Here is a 20,822-nt window from a genome sequence, read left to right as displayed (position 1 = left end):
ACAAACACTCTTTTCTCGGTCAAATAGGCACCAAATTCAAAATTTATGTTACATTTCGACTACATATATAACCCACTTTCAATAAAGATTAATGTTTCCACGGGTGAAATGCTTCTTTAAGTAACAATAACAATGTCACTAGATAGGGACCACCACACATCTTGACAAAGGCCTTTTGTTTATGGTTATTATAAGAAATAAATATGCTAATGATACCAATTAATACCAAGTTGATGGAAAAACTCTTGTTTCCCTGCTTCTTTCCTACCTGGTATTCCTCCTCCAGTCTAGAGAGCAGCACAGCCTGTTCCACACTCAGATGTCGGTCAATCAACCCCATCGACAGCACCACAGACTTCAGCTGGTTGATCACATACTCAAGCCCTGCGCAGGAGAAACCATATTACTGCATAGCTCTGCCCTGCTACTATTACAGCTTACAATAGTATTTACTCAAGCAACAAGATCAAATATCACAACTATCACACCTCCCTTCACTTGTCTATTGCTCATTTTCAGTTGCACAGTTTACAGTTACCACACAATCAAAATGAAAACTCTTCTGTACATTTAACATTTAACACATGACTGTTAAAAGCGCTGTTTTACCTGTCAGGGACCAGAAGTTGTAAGACTTTAGGTGTTGCCGGAACGTGTCTTTGGTTGCCTCTGGGATCTCAGGACCCAAAATACTGGACGAGGAGCCAATAGTGACATTGTATCTGCAAATAAGTTGTAGGAGTTCAAGGCAATTAGGAAAGAGCTTAATACAGAAGCTTAATTTACAAGGGCTGCATCGCTATTTGGCAGGCTTTAGTGTCAGCCAATGTCCCTTCACAAAATCTAATGCTTCCGTCACCTGTTTTCAATCCAGTGCAGCACAGGGTCCCACTCGTTCTTCTGTAGCTCAACCAAACCATGAGGCTCCTCTACTCTGTAACTAAACAGATAATCAACACCGTTAACAGTTAAAGCAACAACTGCAAAGAACTTACTAATAACAATGTACAAAAAACACCTACATATCTCTGCAAATAACCAACAACATTTAAACTCTAAGTCAACACCCCAAATGCAGGACAGTACCTGCAGCCATCAGCCACAATTATGTGACAATAATCAGTTAATTTTATCCTATTGTTGTTGTCATTGTGTTGAATTTCTCACGTCTTTTACAAACTAGAGTTTTTCATTAAAAGGACATCATTACATTGAGAATATGCACATTTAATATCTACTTGGTCATTATGTTGACCTCTGTCTTTTGCTGTTACACACACTGATTTGTAAATGGTGGTTATATTTGGTATATGAATGTACAAAACACTGAATTATTGTTGTTATTCATGGCATGTTTTGAAAATACTTAATTTGATAAAAGGCTCAAGTCAATAAGTATTATACCAGACAGTATCAGTCTCTAGGAACTTCAGGGCAGCACTGATCATTTGGTCCTTGGTACGTTGGGTGGGATTGTCCAGAGCTGTGTTGCACAGTGTAGTCTGCAAGAAGAGTGCACCAACATTACTATTTCAGTCAGTTACATTATTCGTTAGTGGCATAAAAAGATTCAGAACTAACTTCGCAGTTAGTTTTGGAGTAAACGATCCTGTCTCAATGGAGGTTCTGGGTCGCAGCTGCTCATAGCATAACCTATATATTTCTTTCTGTCTCACATACATAGAATAAATCGGGGTTTCTCATAATTTTTTGGAAACCACAACCTAGATTCCCCCTCTCAAATTCTTACCAACATCCCACAAGAGGACCTGTCAAGTTTGTCATGTGAATTAGCATACAGGGATGTTCAAATGTATTATTATATGTAATTTAGAACACATAAAAAAACATATAGCTATTTTAAAAATTCTCGAAGGATCTCATCTACATATCAAGCAACCCTAAATTGGGGCTGACTACAAGGATAAGAAAAGTCTGCTTTAAACACAAAGGCGTACCAGGTGCATAGTGTAGAACTTGAGTGCGTCCCTTTGAGCATCCCACTCGGTTGCCACGGCCATAGCCATGGCTTCATTTGGTACTGTGAACAGCTTCCCTCCAGGAGTTTTGAGTTTCCTTTTGTCTAGGTTTACCTCATACAAACCACCTACATGAGAAATGAAAAAAAATATTCATAAAGCAGAATGACAGAAATAAGGAGAATGAACAGCTAGTTAATATATCTATATCATAACCTTAAAAGCCCTTAAGGAAGCCAGGAGAGACACCATATTCGGACTTACCTTCACCTTGGGATATACTGACATCTTGATAAAATCTTTTTTTTTCTGGAAACGACAGAAAACATCAGTCAACACTCGCACTGCAAGGTAAAGTTATACATAATGCCGCAGCAAGGAGTTACACCATCTATCGTACCTGCTGTGGCCGTGGAGTATTTCAAAGCAAGCGGACACTGCGGACTTCTTGGGCACACGTTACTGAGAAGGGGATTTCCAAAGTGTCTCTGGAGTCTAACAAGGCTCCTAAACATAGCGGCAGTGAAGATGTGAAGATGTAATGTTTTGAAGAAAAGCTAGCTCAAATGCTAGCTACCACTTTTTGCTCGGCTACCTGTTTCTCACCGCACTCAGTTAAAAAGATGGAGCATTTCTTTGGAGGTGCATTAGCATCAGTTCTTGTGTACACTCGTTTCTACGGGGTAAGTGTATAAAGTCGCTATGTCTCTATTTACTGCCGCACATTTCTTCCATACAAGCTCCTGCGTTCAAAAGCACGCGTGTGACCTTCTGTGCTTGACAGCTAGCGTCGCAAATACTTTTCATAGTCGGGAAATGTAGTTTTTAAAGCGCTTCTACGCACCCTTACATAACAGGAACAAACTACACCCAACTATTCCCCTAAAGCCTTCCGCAAGTCCAACCAATCAGCGTTGAAGTTCTTAGCGAGGTGAACTCCGTTGACCAATGAGAAGGGCGGATTCTGCTACAGCGCCGCGTCGAAGTCCACTCCACTTTCTGGGAGCTTGGTGCCCGGTAAACGAAACTGTGGAGGAATCGGGGGGGAATTGAATGTTGGTGGACGTCTTTAGTCCTCCCCCACCTCTTCTAAGACGCCGACAGAGTCTATCGCCCAGACGGCAATTGCCCGCGGTCGGTGCCCAGCCAGCGAAGCGGGAGCCATGCCTGTCCCCGCTGGATACCTCAGCGACTCCCCTGCCGCGGCCTTCGCATCCTCGGCCTCGCTTATCCCGCCGCCTCCGATAAACACCCAGCAGCCTGGCGTTGTCACCTCGCTGTTGTACAGCGGCTCCAGGTTCCGGGGCCACCAGAAGAGCAAAGGGAACTCTTACGACGTGGAGGTTGTTTTGCAGGTGGGACTGTGGAGCGGATATTTCTCTATTCAGGCGAGCTGTCAGGGGCATTTGGTGATCTGTCAAACGGGAGGTGTGATGATTGACAGCTGGAAAATCAATGAGCGCTGGCCTGTGGTTGAGTAACTCGCCTAGCTAGCTGTGGATGTAGCAGTGCCTGCGACTGTTTACTAGCAACCCTTTTCAATTATAGGGAGACATTTTATTTGATGTTATTATTAAACATGCAACTTAATAGAGGTTCAATCATGTTTGGCTTCTATGGCTGCTCTGTGCCTGAGTATAGCAGATATGATATATAAGCAAATAAAAGCATTTGCATGTATTTTCACTTCGCATGTAGAAGAAGTAAATTAGAAGTAAACATTCTTTACTGTGATGTCTTTTAAAGCATGTCACCATGGAGGATTCCTACTTGTGCGGCTACCTGAAGATAAAAGGACTGACTGAGGTGAGTGGAGTAATTCAACATTAAACATAAATCATTTAAGCTGGGTCTGCCCACTGCTCACTGTGTGTGTCCTTGTTAAGAGACTGGTACAGTCTAGCTCCAGGGTTTCCCATTCTAGAGGATGTCATGGTATGCTACTACAGATACGAGCACAGCAAAGCTACCTGACCTGAATAAAACACACAGGACATGACAGAAAACCTTTTCTGGATCATTGTCGTGTAGTGGTAAATTGTAACATGTCAAGGTTTAAAGTGCAGTAAGCATGACTTTATTTATAAATATTGTTGCCTATGTTATATACATATATATATATATATATATATATATAGTATATATTACAACTAAAACAATCTGTATGTTCTAATTTACAATATGCCACAGTCAGACTACAGTGATTAAAAGCAAACAGTTCTACCTTGTAATTAGTGCTGGAATAAAAACCCTGACGGACTTACTATTAGCATTGGGTGTGACATTCTATCACTCTTTCACATTTGTTGTGTGGCTGCACCAGAGCAAATAAAACATCACTGTTTCTCCGTTGCGTTCACTCTCGCAGGAATACCCAACTCTGACCACGTTCTTCGCCGGAGAGATCATCAGCAGGAAGCGGCCGTTTCTCACCCGGAAATGGGATGCAGATGAGGATGTGGACCGTAAGCACTGGGTAAGCTTTCATTCATAGTCTACACAAGTGCTGTACTGCAGAGTGTTTTGCCGTGAAATAATTCTTTGACTTTTTGTGTCAAGGGCAAGTTCCAGGCCTTCTACCAGTATGCAAAGACGTTCAACTCGGATGATTTTGACTATGAGGATCTGAAGAACTCTGACTATATCTTCATGAGGTGGAAGGTAAGGTATTGCCTAAATTGAGTCTGACCATATGTTGTAGTAAGTCACCTCTGAACTGCAGCTGCTGCTATTTCTCACCCTGTCCATCCCCCCTTAGGAGCAGTTTCTGGTCCCTGACCACACAATCAAAGACATCAGCGGCGCTTCCTTTGCTGGATTCTACTACATCTGCTTCCAGAAATCCACAGCAACGATTGAGGGCTACTACTACCACAGGAGCTCAGAATGGTAACGCTGCACAACACTAGTTGCTGTGAGGGGAGGTTGAGTCATTTTACGACTTAGCAGACCCGTGAGTGAAAGGTTGCTGGATCAAATCCCAGACCAGCTGGAAGATCTGTGTAGGGAAAGTCAATAACAGAAAACGTTTCCAGCTTTCTGCAGCTTCTCTCAAGGTGCCCTTAATTCTTGAATTCTTCATGGGAGCTGCTCAGATGATTAGTAGATGAATGTGGCTTTTCCAAACAGCTCCAGCTCAGACTGTGTGTAACCTTATATGGATGAAGCACAAAATTTCAACCCACAGTTTGTTGCATTTGAATTATATGGCCGTACTGCCTGGTTATAAGCAAAGTGTGGGCTTCTTGTACTCTGTCTTTAGTTTTTTCAATTTTATTTGACATTCTTCAACTCCCTTTGCGTATAATTGTTTTGCTATTGTTACAAACGCCCTCTGATTTCATTCCATTCAGGGTTTTTTTTTTTTTTATCCCCTTCTCTAACCAAACCAAGGAGTTTTGTTTTCCTCTCTGATCGTAGAATTTCTCTACTTTATACCATTTTTCAAAAGCAGAAAATGATTAACAAGCACAATTCTGTTATACTTGCTATGATAATGGCATTTAGCATTGTTGTGAAGAAAGAAAACGGTATTAACTGCAACATAAATTACTTGTGGTTACGTGTAACTTGTTTGTCGGATTGACTCTATGCACTGCCTTTTACCACCTCTGGTGTGCAAACCACACATGAAGAAAAAGCAGAACATGATCATCAGTCCAAACTGTGCGTTGCCCTCAATTCATCTTGTTTCTCAAGTATAATTACCTACTGGCTTTCAGATGTCAGCACCCACCTTTTTATTCTAGGGAACCCTTTGATTTTGGGTTTGTTTTTGACAAACTGGACTGGACACAGTATACAGTATACTACAGCAAGCACTCATCCAGCTACAGTAATACAACAGAAGAGCAGCTGGTTTATGTGTTTATTGTGCAGTCAAACAAACTCTCATATTTTAATACATGCTATGAGCAACTGCAATCTGATTTCATGCTGTTTCAATGCTTAAAATGATTGTGAATAAATTGTGGTCAGTGCTAACCTCTGCTAACCACAAATACATTCTGTTTCTAGTAGCTTCTTCACAATAAAAGCCACCCCATGTTTCACCAGTTGAATACTTTTAATTTGAAGCAGTGGCAGCAGGATGCTACATTTGCATTAGCAGCAACTTAATTCAGCCCTAATGTGGTCTGAATAGCGCAGTAAACAGTGAAGCTGATATCAATTAGATAAAATGAACCTGGATTTTATGTCGCAGATTAAATGGAATGGCGGACTCCGCCACTAACAATGAAAACTAATCTGAGGGGGGAATGGCTGAATGTAAATATCTTAAATAGTAAATACATTGATTGCAGAAAAAATGGCATCTAAATAAACCACTTAAAACCCTTTATTATCTGATTTAGATTATCTGAATGGAGCGTTATTTTATCTCATGAAAAGTGAATGTTTTGGAGATACATGGTTTTTACAGGACAGCAACGTCATGCAGCCTGAAAGCCTCAATGAATGCAAACATGCCTATGATCATGTACATGCTTTTTCATATATTATATTAACTAGGGAGCTTGTGATTACATGCAATTAATAAAAGACAAGGCTGCCCTGTGCACCTTTTTATTCAATTTAACATATGGCATGTCCTTCTAACACACATACATATTCTAACCTACACTGTGTTGCTATACTACAGGTACCAGTCTCTAAACCTCACCCACGTTCCTGAGCACAGTGCAGCCATCTATGAGTTCCGGTGACAGTGGTCGGCATCGTGGATCTTTTTTTTTTTGATGGACAGAGACTTAAAGCAAAGCAGAGGTCTGCGGATGCTACTGAGGAGGAAAAGGAGAACGATTAGGGATGAGAATTTGGGCTTTGGAAAAGTGCAAACTCTTACGTGTTCCCAATAAGTGGACGGACATCTGATTGACCAGTGGACAGGATGTAGGACAAATGAATGTATGTATGGATGAGATGAGAAGGAAGAAAGGAAAAGAGTGCAGCTCAGCTCCCCTGGCCGGAGCTTGTAAAGTTAGAACCAGCAGACTGGGTGTGGCTCATATAGTGTACCCCTTTCTGCATTTGTTTTTACGTCTGGTTTTTAAAAAACGCTTGGCGCTGCATCTCAAGACACTTTATAAGCTGAGTTGGGAATTCCCCCTCTTGTTTTTGCAACTAGAAAACGTTTCCAGCTTTCATCCTGCCGATGTGAGTGAGCAGTATAAACAAAATTGACTGCGAGCTGGACAAGGATTCCTCTGAGGCGTCTGCTCTTATAAACACAATCTCTCAAGAAGTAAACCACCAAGTCCGCGCTGAAAAGCAAAGAGAGAGAAGTTTGGGTTTATGATTGTTTGGAGCTTTAATCAGCCCATAAGCTAGAATGACAGTATTTTTTTAAAGCTAAGCTGGTTCTTTGTTTGCCCGCCAAGAGGATATTTTGTTATTTTACTCTAAATGATGGATGCAGAGTGGCACTTTTTAAAGGCTGCAATGTGAGTGACACACAAAACGAGCTTTCCCCCTGTGTTCATACGATTGCTTGGGAGATTATCACATGGGATTGCTGTGGATCTTGTTCTATTGAGTTACATTTGCACAAAGATAGACTTTATGTTACTAATGCTTGCAGTCAGCATTTTTTACACTCACGTGCCCTAGTACATAAGCATCAAGTTGCAGGTCAAGCTTTTTGACTAGTTTTTAAGGGTTTTGACTGTGTGTGTGTGTGGGGGGGGNNGGGGGGGGGGGGTTTAGAGCAAAACAATCACATAAAAGTATTAAAAAAGAGTATTTTTACCCTGCACTCTGCATTAAACAAAGAGTTTTTTACTCCCTTGTGTCATTTTAAAGATCCCCACTACCCCTACATTTATGTCTCCACGACTATGCAACACTTTCAACATAGCACTCTCCAAACATAAAACCTTCAGTTTTCAGAGACAGAATTTTATTCTATCCTTATAGTATATGAAAAAAAAGAATCTATCTTCATTAAAGGAAATATTTTTGTTAAATTGCCTATGAAAACACTCCCTAATCATGTTCCTTCCCATGTGATGGTGCCATGTTTCTAAAGCTTATCAGAGTTGTATTATAACAGATCAGAAGTGTGTTTGTTTAAGAAGAAGCCTGGATTTGATTGATGGTGTGACTGTAAAGAATGGATTTTGGATTTTAAAAAAATCATATCAAAACACCCTTCACTGTGTCTTGCTTGTTTGACCAATATACCACATTATGTTTATAATATTTTCATACCACATCTCACTTTCATTTTCAAGTTATTTACTCATTTTAAATACTAAATACAGTTAAAAATATAAAGTATTTGTCAACACTGATTTAAAAAAATTCCCCAATTTATTATCTTGATAGTGTATTTGCATGCTGTAAGATGAGTCCTAATGCTGATATTTGGCTGATATTTGAATAGTCACTTCTTACACTGCACTGCCCTCTGGTGTGTTTAAACATTTCATACAGTCTTCTGGTGTTTTTAGCATGATGAGCTGACATTAGGACAGCTGTTGCAAATTGCATAAGAAGCATGCACCAACAAAGCTTAAAGGTACTGTGTTGATAGACAAAAATAATTAGAATTCTTACTGTTATTAAATCTTTTTGCAACAACTAGGAATGTGCAAATATAGCTTGCAGCATCACTGTAGCAGAATTATAGTGGATGTAGCAGTATGGAAATGTTGGACACTTAACAAACCCCAGTGGACAAAACAACTAATAAATAATATAAGTCTACAGCCATAAAAGAGCCTTGTGAGGTTCTACTTAGTTTCTTAATTTGCTTAGAGCTATTACTAATGCTGTTGGGGTGGGGTGAACGTGTTGCAGACTTTATGGTAATCCATCCATGCTGACACAGTCACTCAAAACTGCTATTGTGAACCTCATGGTGGTGCTAGAGGAAAAGTCAAGTGATCACCAAAGTCCTTTAGTGCCAATCCATCCAGTAGATGTTGAGATATTTGGCTGAATAAGTGAAAACTTTGACTTAATGATAGTGCTAGAGGAAAGGTCAGGGGATCATCATAGTTGTTTGGATTCACCCTCCAGGCACTATGGATATCTGTACTGAATACAACAGTAATCCATATGCTTGTATAGATATTTCAGCCAGCATTGCTATCTATTGCACCATGCTTCTTCTTCTCCTAGCTGAGCTAAAAACAAGCCTGAATTTCTTGCTCTTCTGCTTTTGAAATTTTCCACAGGCCTATCTACTCCAGATTTTTCCCTCTTTTTGTAGTTTCATAGTCAAGTGCTAGACTGCAGAGTGTGTAACTTGTGTGTATCTTTGCTCTACATTTCAGTGGAGGTTTAATACTCGGTACAATACAGTGGCCACGAAATCTCAGACTAAACTTGTCAGGTTTGGCCCTATTGTTTGACTTGGCTTAACTTTCTAAGTCAGAGTAAGACTGTGGTGAAAAGCAGGTGCACCTGGGAATAATAATGTCGACAGGGTTGCAGATAAAAGCTATTAAAGCTGACTTGGCAGCAGCCTAGCAATACTAATATTTTGGTATGGTATCAGTCAGAGTTATAGCTTTTAATTTTTAGTTTCATGTTAGTTTCAGTTTGTTTCCAGAGTGGGTTTTTATTTGTTTAAAAATATTTAGTTTCCTTTCAGTATTATTATAAAGATTTAGGCAAGATTCAGTTCAGAATAAGTATTACAATACAAACACATTGACTTACAGTTTTATACAATCCAGTCTCAATAAACATACGCACCAATGCCTGCCAAGAAATTGACAAAAAAACTTTTTTCCTGTATATTCTTATTTTATTTGTTAGTTTCTAAGTACACAGTGTAGTTTGAGTTATTTTTTTTTCTAAAGTCTTTTTTATTTCAGTTAACTAAAATCCTTTTTTAATATTTGCCTCTGAGATTTAGTGGAGCAAAAGTATAAGATTGCATAAAATGGAAATACTAAAGTAAAAGTACCGTGAATTTATAGATAAGTACAAAACTTGAGTAATTATATTTCACCACTGGTTTTACAACTGCTCTGCAGAAAGAAAGAAACAAAGAAAGAATAATGTCAAAAACAAAAGGCTGCTGCAGGTGTAGAACTTTATCCTAATATGATGTGACATAAATTGTAATGGAATAAATGTGGGTCAGTTACAGTTGACTGACTGATAATTATACAGCTGTCTAGAAGGAATGTGGAATTTCCAGTGACAGTATGAAAGTCGAACTTTAAATAACTTTAAATAAACAGGACAACATTTATAGACGGGTGAGAAATTTAGTGGGAAAGTACAGTATAGCCTGTTTGAAGCAGCAGATGAAATACAATATGTTATTATAATAGTGTTATAATATGTTTATTTGTGAAAAGGGTTTATCCTCTAACTACACTTGTCAGGTTTGCCTCTACACTGTTTAACTAATTTCTGCCAATAAACACTAAATGTTACACACTGGACCTTTAAATAAGTCAAATCATCTGTTAGGAAACAGCAGGTACATTAGCCAAAACCTGCACAGTTATATAAAAGAGGTCAAAAGGAACACTATGAGACCGTATGCCCTTATCCTGTTAATTAGCATGTAATAATTAGTCCAACATTCCATCTGTAGACAGTCACATAACTGCAAATGACACTGTATGCCTTTGTGCCTGTGCCTATTTTCGGTTGCAGTACAATAGATTATCTTTTGCACCATCTAAGACATGAAATATGTATGTGACACAACCACAGTTGTGACAGTTAATATTCTGGCTTCAAATAGTGTTAATGTTGGCACGGATACTGCTGCTTCCTTGCCAGAAATGTCATAACTACTAGATTCCCATAACCAGATAAAAAAACGAAAGTGATTGCAATCAGGGTCCCCAAGCTGCGGAACAACCTGCCAGAGGAGATCCCGATGGCTAATTCTGCCACTAAGTCTCTTTTTTATAGTCTGGCCTTCATGTGATCCTTCTATCTAACATTTTACTCACCTTTCATTGTTTTGTCTTTCATTTTTATTTATTGCTATGTTTTACAGTGTTTATTGCTTATTCCATATATTGTTACTGATGGTGCTATTATAATGGATGGATTGCTATGAAAGTTTGTTCCCAGACAATGAATTGTAATGACTTTGTGATACTCTGACTTTTCCTCTCGCGCCATCACAAGGTTGACATTTGTGGTGAAATCTTTCGACAAATATTGATTGGAATGCCATGAAATTTGGTAAGTTTTGTGTCTCAGTCCAGTCCACTTTGTTTGTTTTGTATTTACAGAACCAGGGCTGCATGCAACAGCACACACGGAAAGATATTCACTAAATCTAAAAAAATAAAAAAATAAGTGTATTGTTTTAGCACCATTTTAGGATCATCATGCATGTATGTTATATGATTTCAAGTTGATACTCAACTGGGACCCATTTCAGTCACCGAAACCAAATATTTGGAAGATATCAATGCCTTACTTGTGACATCATGCTTTCTTTACAACAACATGTCAATGAAACACTTATTTCAAATAGAGGAAAAATATCTATACATTTTAAGAAGGGGTCACAAAGATCAGCAACCTTTCACTTGCTCACCAAACCCAACTGAATGTATAAAATGTTGGCAGCGATGGCACATTTGTCAGGACAAACAGGTTAGAGCTAGTTCTGGTTTGTTAAGTCTGTGCTTTGTCTTAATAAATTAAAGGTGTAGTCAGTGATGGATGAGTATGATTTATAGCTCATAATGTTAAAGGTTGTCACACACAAAAACATGTGACAGCTTACACAACCCCTAAAAATGGCTTTACAGAACAGCATGTACCTTAACTATGTCATCCCCTATGTATCCTATTGTACCAGAGGATAGAAAGGTGACAAATAGTTAATAAAAATTAAACAATTAAACAAAAGATTGAGCCTTTACAGGAACTGTAACTCACAAGGGTAATTTAAGTATTGCAGGATTATATTTTGGGTGACTCAGGGTGTATCAGGTACAACCTGGGTGTTTTTGTAAGTGTGTATATCTTGGAACCAAGCATTAGATTTACGGGCAATGACAATTAAATTACAGTCACTGCTTTGTAGCACTGCACAGCTTCCGTCTCTGATAACAACTGTTTATAAACTCAGTAGCTTTGCACCCTTATCTACTGACTCCACCTTCTTCTGCACAGGCTTGTGGACAACCTTCAGCCACGTCTTCAAGAAGGACAAGCCTATAAAAAATGCGTGTTTACCAAATACTTTTTTAATACGGCATCAATTAAAAGCTTTTACAAGTGCAGCATTTCTGTTTAGTGTCACGTTCACATCTAAAGCTTTGTTGTCATAGACCTTTAAATCAATGTTTTATGGGCTCAATAACACTTTTATAATGGCAGAAATCTTTCATTTGGATAACACACATGGCTAGAGGCAATAAACTGATTATGTTTTAGTGTTTACAGTTATATTTGTATTTAGATTTGTATATTTTATCACAGATTGTCTAATCATATTAAACCCAGAATCTTATTTTTTTAAGCATACTACTACTACTGAAATATCTGTCTTCATACGGTATGTGTAAGACCATCAGTGTCCTCCTGAAACAATTTCCCCCTAGGGGATCAATAAAGTTTATCTTCTTCTTATTCTTCTTATTCTTCTTCTGAAGGTCCATTGACTATCTTACACCTTCACCATTTACTGCTTTTTGTTGTTTGTCAGGGGCCGTGCTAAAAGCCATTTACTACATGCTTCATGTCACGTCCTCACCTGTGTGGTTAGCCAAGGTTTGTTTTCCTATTCGTGTTTTGCTCATCTAACACGGCAAAGCACACACACCTACTGCTTCTACGTATGATTAAACACACAAATCAAATTACTTAATAACTAGGACATTTTTGCTTCCTTATCATTTGTAATTCGAGTCACTTTTAAATAAAATGGGACACCTAATATATAAGATTAAATTATAGACTGTATATTCACACTCATGAAGACGGAAAAGAGTCTGTCAGTAATATGTGCAATTTTTGTGTTTTCAGCCAGTGAATTTTGACAGATGGTGACACTCATATTCCTGTAAATGTTCAGTAGAGATAGAGGGAAATGAAAGCTTTGCACCTGGACAATTTCTCTGATATTTCCATTGTCAGTTTCTAAGCTAGTCAAACAAAGAAGCGATTGTGAATCCAGTCCAAACACAATGATGCTGTGTGGTTCTATGTGGAAAGTTCTGGTGAACTTTTTTTATACTGGAAGGAAGGTCTTTGTCACAGGAGCTTTTAATTCCACCTTCAAAATTATTGGCAAACAGAAATTAAATGCATAGCTAAACTCTGACCGATCCTCACAGAAATGTTATTGTCTATGAGCCTACAAATCATTTTTTTTATAAGTCTTCTGACAGAAGGATAACAGAAGACAAAGGACCTCTGAACAAACATATAAGGAAATCTGACATCTACAGGCCTTCACAGACAGGTAAATGTCCTTGTATAAATACATATACCAATGTTGTATGTTATTTTTAGCTGTTGTAGGACAGTTTTGTTGCAGTCATGGCTTTTTGTGGGACCAATTAAATGTTTCTAATCAATGAAAAATGATGAGACAAGCACAAGTACCATGGCTGCATTGTTGGGAAATAAAGTCTGTTTCCACATCAACTTCTCAACCATTGTTCATTGTTCTGAGGCCACATCGCTGTTACTTCTTCTTTTTCTTTCTTCAGAATGAATTACAATTCATTACTCAAATTAATAACTTTCCTTATTCACCAAAACTTGACCTACATGTGTTTAAAAAGATAATTACAATGTCCCATGAATGTACTTATGCCATAAAGCCCATGCATTTCCACTTACCTAATTTACTTCTTTTTTTAAGTGCTATCGCAATATGCTTTGTGAGAATGTGTGAGTTAGTTATTGTGTGATCGGGTGAATGACTTTGGCACGAATGCGTTTTGGGTCTGAATGTGTTGCATGTCCACGTGCAGTACACATGATGTATTTCTCTCTGTACCTTCCCTTGTGTCATCAACAGATGCCCAAAAAAGTCAGAGTCATGGTCCTCGTGCTCACTGTGGGAAACCTCATGTGGCTTTACACTCAGGTGTTGACATCTTCCCAGGTCGTACACAAAGCTGGACAGTCCCGACCTTTTACACCACAACGCTGTGTGTGTGTGTGATAAAATGCTGGCAGCACTTCAGACAAGGACTCCACACCCACGTCCATCCGATGAGTGGTCGGGATAACCCCCTCCGACCCATGCAATCCTCACTTTGAAGAAACACCTGCTCCCCCCAAACACGCACGTGTACAGCCCTTACCTATTTGGTCAACAGACACACACACAGACACACAGCTCTCCACACTAGTTCCTGATAAGGGATATTGCTGCCAGATGACAAGTGTGAAGTGCTTGCACGTGCAAAAAAGGTTTAATTATGGGGTTGAGGATGCAGGAGATACCAGGAAACGATTGAGGAAGACAGGAGTGGAGCAGGTGACATATTTATATATGTCATATTCTTGATAAAATGACAGCATTTTTGTTTGCTTCATTTCATTCATACATTTCATAGATTTTTTATATTGCATTTTATATTGCTTTTTGTCTGGAGGCTCATTTGTACCCCAGCAGATAAAGACTGGTTTAGGAACTCCTACCCGTACAACTAGCACAAACCTTCTTGCACTATTACTATTTAATTTCCACTGTCTAGTACTAGTTTAGTAGTTTTAGTTTGTTTTTAGCTTTTGTTTTTTAGTTACGTTTTTTAGTTTTAGTTGTTAGTTTTTTAGTTTAAGCCAAGTTTAATTTCTGGCTCATTTTTGGAGCTCCATGTCCTATTGAACAAGCAAATAGGTTATGTACTTTAAATTATATAGTTTTTTATATCTTCTAATATTAGATAATAGTAGCCAATATTTTACTGTGATATGTCGTTTGTATTCTTTGTTTTCTGTTTTTTGCGCTGCTTTGCCCTATTGCTGCTGTGTCAAAATGAATTTCTCCTTAGGGGGGGATAAATAAAGGAATTATCTTATCTTATCTTATCTATCTATCTATCTATCTTCAGAAATTACTCTGTTTACGACTGAGAAATATACCCGACCATGGATCAGCTGATATTAAAGCAATTGTCCACATCTTGGGAAATTCCGAGAGTTACATGAGAAAATCAATACCACTCTCAGGTGTGTCTGCTACATATGAAGCTACAGCCAGTAGACTGTTAGCTTAGCTTAGCATACAGACTGGAAACAGAGGAAACAGTTAACCTGGCTCTGTCAGTCCAAAATTAATAAAAAATAAACTAGTTAACATGCTATATCTTATAAGTGTAAAAATGACGCATGCGGTTTTAGGCAGGGTTATGGGCTGGACATCTTCTTGGCAAGGAGCAGTAACTTCCTGGAATCTTGTCTTTGTGAGGTTGCTAGGCAACCAGTGCAATTAGTAAGACTGAATACCCTGGGGTAGCTCACAGCTAATGTCAATACAGTTGGTATGCACAAAGCAAATGTCAGTCAAATTTGCACAAATGATGCAAGGCATACATTCACTTTCTGTCTGACCTCACAGTCAAGATAGGGGGGCTCTCTTCCTGTTTCTGTGCTAAGCTACGCTAAGATAAGCTAGCAAAGCTCCTGGCTGCACGTTTGCTTAATAGTTAGCATATAAATATGACAGTGGTTCAGGTGAATTACTATTTTCCTAAATGTCTAACTCTTCCTTTAAATGCATTGATAGTTTGCTTTGGCATTTATAGTACAGATTTAATAATACAGAATTATTATATTACCATAACTTATTCTCAACAACTTCACCAAGTAGTACATGACCTGCAACCAGAGGGGGTAAGATCTTGGATCTGCCCTATGCCAATGGTAGTATCAGCCCACTGTCTGATACCGCTTACTCCTACATACAAGCCTGTTGTTAGGAGGAGACAGTCTATCACCATCAGAAGTGTGCAGCAATGGATGATGGAATATTAAAGGACAACTGACTGGGAACTGTTTCAGGAAGACCATGAAGATGACATCGAGGCTCTCCCTATATATATCTTGACTATAGGGATGGATAGGGAAGAAATGTAGCATATTTTATTATTATATTATATATATTACATTATTATATTATATTATATTTTATATTGTGTCATCCAATTATTAACAGATACAACACAACAAAATGTGTCTTCTTACTTATTTCCAGGCTCCATTATCAGCAATTAAATGGAAAGCCCTTCATGTATAAAGGCCTTTTTTGAGCTTGTTTTGATTGCCACATGTATGAGGAGTCACAGGAGGGTGGATCCGACCACACCTGTGATCGCGCTGCTGCTGTCCACGCCTATGCATATGCGCAGTTTCTCCAAAACTCAGGTGCTTTTCACCCACGACTCCTCCCCTCCCCCCTCCCCCCCCCGGTGATGAGGAACGTATAATAACCTCAGCAGACTCCCGGAGCTGGCAGAGCAGCAGAGGCAGGTCAGCCGGAGACTGAAGGTCAACACAGCAGCTATTCATCCAGAGATCTGAGACACAAAGAGGCGCACGATGGTCGCTGATCAGCGCTTTGTAGTCAGTGCCCGCATTATTGGAGCTGTCCACCGGGACTCCCCAAAACTCAAGGTAAGTTAAGAAACACCTAAAACAATTTTTTAAAATATTTTTTTATTGTTAAATAACTTTTCTGTATTTGAGAATTGGTCTTTGATCGTGTATTTTTTCTCTTTTATCTCTCTCTCCACAGATGTTCATGATATCTGTGTTATGGTCTGATGAGACTGAGGTGATCATCTACAGGTCTTTCCAGAATTTCAAGAAATTTCATGTGAGTGCAAACCCCCCGCACCCCAAAAAACACATTGAGAACTCAGTGAGCTGTTTACACTGCAGTAACTATTAATAAAAAAAAACATAATATATTTTCTTTTTCTTTTTTTTCAAACAGAGGCAGCTGAAAAAGAGGTTCCCTCACATGAACCCTTTCCGGAAGAACGACAGAGTGATCCCCAAATTTAGAGGTAAGATTATTTTAACTGTATGTTACACCTGATTGGAGTTAAATGCTCCACTAAAAGCAGCCAGTAATATAATAATAATAATAATAATAATATTATTAATAATAAAAAACTATATATTTCACAAATAGATTTCTTATGCTCATCCTCCTTCTTCATTCCAGGGGAGGCCAGAAAGAGCAGCCTCCAGCAGAAAGGATCCAAGCGTTCTGTCCAACGCATGAGGTTCCTGGAGAGCTACTGCGACAAACTGTTGAAGTGCGATCAAACTGTGACTCAGAGCTCAGAGGTCACACAGTTCTTCATGCCCAAAGACCACGACCTGCAGTCAGACTTCACCAAAAACAGGTAGGTTTGCCACGTCACTGTTAACTCCAAATTATGTGAGAAATTTGATAGGAGTGTTGTCTTCAACATAGCTTCTCTCTCACGCAGCATCATGATCCTGATGTCTGATGATCTGCCCGATGGCTCCGGTGGAGGAGGGGGTGGTGTGTCTCGTCAGCATGCAGGCGGTGTCACCCACCCGTTTGTCAGCCAGACCTACCGCTGCGTGGATGCTTATGAGACAAAGGATGCCAAGAATCGTCCGTTTAAGGTCGATGTGGACGAGAAACTGGATGTCCTGATCAAAGACCCTGCAGGTCAGTGCTGTAGCCTCCACGCAGCGTTTTATTTCACCTCTGAACCCTGAGCTACCATTCACACTCACTTCTGTTGTGCTGAAGGTATATGTTTGATCTGCTCTCCAGGTTGGTGGCTGGTGGAGAATGAGGAAAAGCGTTTGGCTTGGTTTCCTGCTCCCTACCTGGAATTATGTGAAGGAGAGGAAGATGACGATGCTGGATTCCAGCTAGGAGGTGAGTTATATGCTTTTAGTTGCAGTTAAATTTGAGAGTGCACATAGAGGACACACTTGATCTGAACTCATTCGACCAGCTTTATTACATACTGGCATCAATCGTGCCCATCAATTCATACCAGATGCACATTCTTAGCATATTGTTTTGAAGCCTAGTTCAAAAGAACCCACACCAGGGAGCGCTCTTTAACCATTAGATGTTAAGTGCATTTATTCTCTTTCACTAAAACTCTGCACTCTGCTTTTAAAAAGACAATCTGTGTCAATTGTGAAATTTTGTACAGCAGTGCCAGCTTTGTGGTTTGAGCTTGTTTTTGTGTGACCTTCAGGTACCCTGTACTGTGCTGTGAGGAGTTACACGACTAAGAAGGATGATGAAGTGTCTGTGCCCATTGGCTCTGTGGTTGAGGTGCTGAGGAAGTCTGACAATGGCTGGTGGCTCATCAGGTATAACCTAATCTTTACTGTCTGCGCTGCAAACTAATAGATTACTACGGGATATAAGAACACAGTAAAACAGAATCCAATCACCTCACATCAAATCTAGAGAGGTTAAAAAGGTAGTTAAAATAAAGTAATGCAGGTCAAATAATTTCTCAATAAGACTAGATGTCAAATAATTTCCTAAACTTAATCATGTATTTTACCGTGTTAAATTATAATTAACAGGCTGAAATAAATTCCCTTTTACTTGTAATCCTCTCTTCAGATTCAATGGTAAAGGAGGTTACATCCCCTCCATGTACCTGCAACCATACAACAACCCCCGGGCAGGCCTTTACAGCCTGCAGATAAAGTTGCATAGCTCCACTCTGAACCTGGCAACCAGCAGCGAACCTCAGGCTCCTTATCAACGCAGCATCGGCGAAGAAAACAGCCCACGACGGGATTCTGTAGGTCCGTCCAGAGGTGTGCCTGGGCGTCTCCACAAAGCCCGATCTCTGGATGTTCTCTCTGAGACCTGGTCACAAACACAGGCAGAGAGGGAGGCCTCAGCGTCAGACAGCCGTACACGCAGCATGAGCAACACAAGCAACGCAAGCACCTTCTCCAGCCTCTCCTCAAGCGGTGAATCATCCTCAAGTTTGAAAGAGGAAGCACAGCCTAATGTCAGCGGCAATGGGAGCAGCAGCCCCGATCTCAGCCTCTCAGACCGCCGCGGCTCCGACACAAGTTCTGAGTCTGTCACATCCAGGGGCAGTGAGACGGCCTCAGTCACTCCCAGGGTACCAACTAGACCTAAAACCGAGGAGATCCTGACCCGCTGCACCACCATGACCCGCAAGGCAGCCCTGGCCACCAAGGCCCGACTTCAGATTCAGCCAGAGTCCTACCACAGCCGCTAGGGATTCTTAATCATACTACAGAACTTGCTATATTTTTGATTTAGTATGTATGTCAAATATTTAACTTGTTCAACTCCACAGATCTTTCCATTGGGTCTGTCAGTAAAATGTGTTTTATGCAGCATTGTTAATATTTCTGTTATACAAATGATTGAAGAGATAGCAGTTTTAAAAGATAAATTAAGTCCACAAGAGGATGTCAAAAGTTGTTCCATTTGATCAAATGGAGCATGGCATCATCAGGTTTGAATATTTCATTCAGTAAAAGAATAATGTAGCTTCAGTGAAGCGAGCAGGTACAAGAAAATGTATGTGACATTTTCACACAGTAGTACATAATGTTTTTTTTCTAGCTTTTAAGTCATTTAAAGTGAAATTTAAGTGTATTGTTGGAGTTGAAGAGGTTAAATATTTGCACTGAACTGTATTTTATGTATTCCTGTTTCCTCTTTGCCACAGTTTTTAACACATAGAAATCAGTGCAATGATTACTGATGATGATGGAAAAGATAGAATATTATCACTGAATTATTATGTACCATTTTTTTGCTATATCAGCTCAATGCTTTACTATATTTTACTAGCTCATGTACTGTATGTAAATAGTTTCTCGTAATGGAAATTGAATGTCTGTGAGAATGCCTTTTGAACAACTGCCAGAACAAAGCATTGAGATCTGATAGGTGTGGATCCGAGTGTGGTAAAGAAGCGTTCAGAAGGTAGACAAGTATGATGTCACAACAGGTTTTTTATTGCCTTGTTTTTTCTTTTTTCTTTTGTTTTCTTGTGGTTTTTCTATGAATATGTTATTCATGTATGAATAATAACGTAATAAGAGTTCACCTATAGATTGAAAAAAGGTCAATAAAATCAAATTTGCACCAAAGTAGCGCAATGTCTCTGAGTGTTTAATGAATATAGAAGAGAAGAGTATGTATTTAGGTATAACCTTTCAGTTATTTCTAAGTTCAGAGGCCATGCAGAGATAGTGGCCCAATCATGTCTTTACAAATGTCTGAAGTTTCTATAAAATGTGATACTATGGTAACAGGAAAATGCACCCTAGTATGTTGACACTCCTGATATGGATTGAAGATCTCCAGATTTTTCCATTGGGCCTGTCAGTCAAATGTGTTTCATGCAGCATTGTTAATATTTCTGTTATACAAACGATTGAAGAGATAGCAGCTTTAAAAGATAAATTAAGTCCACAAGAGGATGTCAAAAGTTGTTCCATTTGATCAAATGGAGCATGGCATCATCAGGTTTGAATATTTCATTCAGTAAAAGAATAATGTAGCTTCAGTGAAGCGAGCAGGTACAAGAAAATGTATGTGACATTTTCACACAGTAGTACAAAATGTTTTTTTTCTAGCTTTTAAGCCACTTAAAGGGAAATTTAAGTATATTGTTGGAGTTAAAGAGGTAAGATATTTACACTGAACTGTATTTTATGTATTCCTCTTTTGTCTTTGCAACTGTTTTTAACACAGAAATCAGTGCAATGATTACTGATGATAAATGGAAAAGATAGAATATTATCACTGAATTATTATGTACCATTTATTTGCTATATCAGCTCAATGCTTTACTATATTTTACTAGCTCATGTACTGTATGTAAATAGTTTCTCGTAATGGAAATTGTACGTCAACAGACTGAATGTCTGTGA

At 39.1% G+C, this 20,822-nt stretch overlaps 3 protein-coding genes across 3 annotated transcripts in view; 2 read left to right on the top strand and 1 right to left on the bottom strand.

Moving 5' to 3' along the window:
- atpaf2 (ATP synthase mitochondrial F1 complex assembly factor 2) overlaps positions 1 to 2,912 on the bottom strand; it is a 4,232-nt gene extending 1,320 nt beyond the window's left edge. Inside the window, exons 1-7 of the mRNA XM_035659729.1 lie at positions 2,380 to 2,912; positions 2,244 to 2,288; positions 1,959 to 2,107; positions 1,405 to 1,502; positions 860 to 940; positions 610 to 722; positions 269 to 384 (exon numbers count right to left, since the gene is read on the bottom strand). Coding sequence (XP_035515622.1) covers positions 269 to 384; positions 610 to 722; positions 860 to 940; positions 1,405 to 1,502; positions 1,959 to 2,107; positions 2,244 to 2,288; positions 2,380 to 2,494 — 717 coding nt within the window. The 5' untranslated portion in view covers positions 2,495 to 2,912. The remainder of the gene's footprint in view (positions 1 to 268; positions 385 to 609; positions 723 to 859; positions 941 to 1,404; positions 1,503 to 1,958; positions 2,108 to 2,243; positions 2,289 to 2,379) is intronic.
- Positions 2,913 to 2,958: 46 nt separating this feature from the next.
- On the top strand, positions 2,959 to 7,666 carry LOC118326753 (glucose-induced degradation protein 4 homolog). Its single transcript, XM_035659818.1, has 6 exons — positions 2,959 to 3,334; positions 3,726 to 3,785; positions 4,348 to 4,455; positions 4,539 to 4,640; positions 4,738 to 4,868; positions 6,622 to 7,666. The coding sequence occupies exons 1-6, from the start codon at positions 3,143 to 3,145 to the stop codon at positions 6,683 to 6,685; spliced, it is 657 nt and encodes a 218-aa protein (XP_035515711.1). The 5' UTR covers positions 2,959 to 3,142; the 3' UTR covers positions 6,686 to 7,666.
- An 8,741-nt stretch (positions 7,667 to 16,407) lies between these two features.
- LOC118326489 (NADPH oxidase organizer 1-like) lies at positions 16,408 to 20,020 on the top strand. The gene is made up of 8 exons (XM_035659495.1): positions 16,408 to 16,550; positions 16,672 to 16,752; positions 16,873 to 16,945; positions 17,107 to 17,290; positions 17,378 to 17,586; positions 17,695 to 17,802; positions 18,134 to 18,251; positions 18,514 to 20,020. Exons 1-8 carry the CDS (start codon positions 16,476 to 16,478, stop codon positions 19,148 to 19,150), a joined length of 1,485 nt encoding a protein of 494 aa, XP_035515388.1. The 5' UTR covers positions 16,408 to 16,475; the 3' UTR covers positions 19,151 to 20,020.
- The last annotated feature ends 802 nt before the right edge of the window (positions 20,021 to 20,822 follow it).

This window comes from Morone saxatilis, unplaced genomic scaffold, assembly GCF_004916995.1.
Source record: "Morone saxatilis isolate NCDOM2014 unplaced genomic scaffold, NCSU_SB_2.0 Contig1, whole genome shotgun sequence".
NCBI classification, from domain to species: Eukaryota; Metazoa; Chordata; class Actinopteri; family Moronidae; genus Morone; species Morone saxatilis.
Note: the sequence above shows the minus strand (reverse complement) of the source record. Positions and strands in the feature narration are given on the sequence as shown.

What these genes read in the sequence shown, in the direction of transcription:
- LOC118326489 (XM_035659495.1), top strand. Translation starts at nt 16,476, where the DNA reads ATGGTCGCTGATCAGCGCTTTGTAGTCAGTGCCCGCATTATTGGAGCT. An exon ending in AGAATTTCAAGAAATTTCAT is followed by an intron (nt 16,753 to 16,872) that starts GTGAGTGCAAAC and finishes TTTTTCAAACAG; the next exon opens with AGGCAGCTGAAAAAGAGGTT. An exon ending in AATGGCTGGTGGCTCATCAG is followed by an intron (nt 18,252 to 18,513) that starts GTATAACCTAAT and finishes TCCTCTCTTCAG; the next exon opens with ATTCAATGGTAAAGGAGGTT.
- LOC118326753 (XM_035659818.1), top strand. Translation starts at nt 3,143, where the DNA reads ATGCCTGTCCCCGCTGGATACCTCAGCGACTCCCCTGCCGCGGCCTTC. An exon ending in ATATCTTCATGAGGTGGAAG is followed by an intron (nt 4,641 to 4,737) that starts GTAAGGTATTGC and finishes ATCCCCCCTTAG; the next exon opens with GAGCAGTTTCTGGTCCCTGA. An exon ending in TACCACAGGAGCTCAGAATG is followed by an intron (nt 4,869 to 6,621) that starts GTAACGCTGCAC and finishes GCTATACTACAG; the next exon opens with GTACCAGTCTCTAAACCTCA.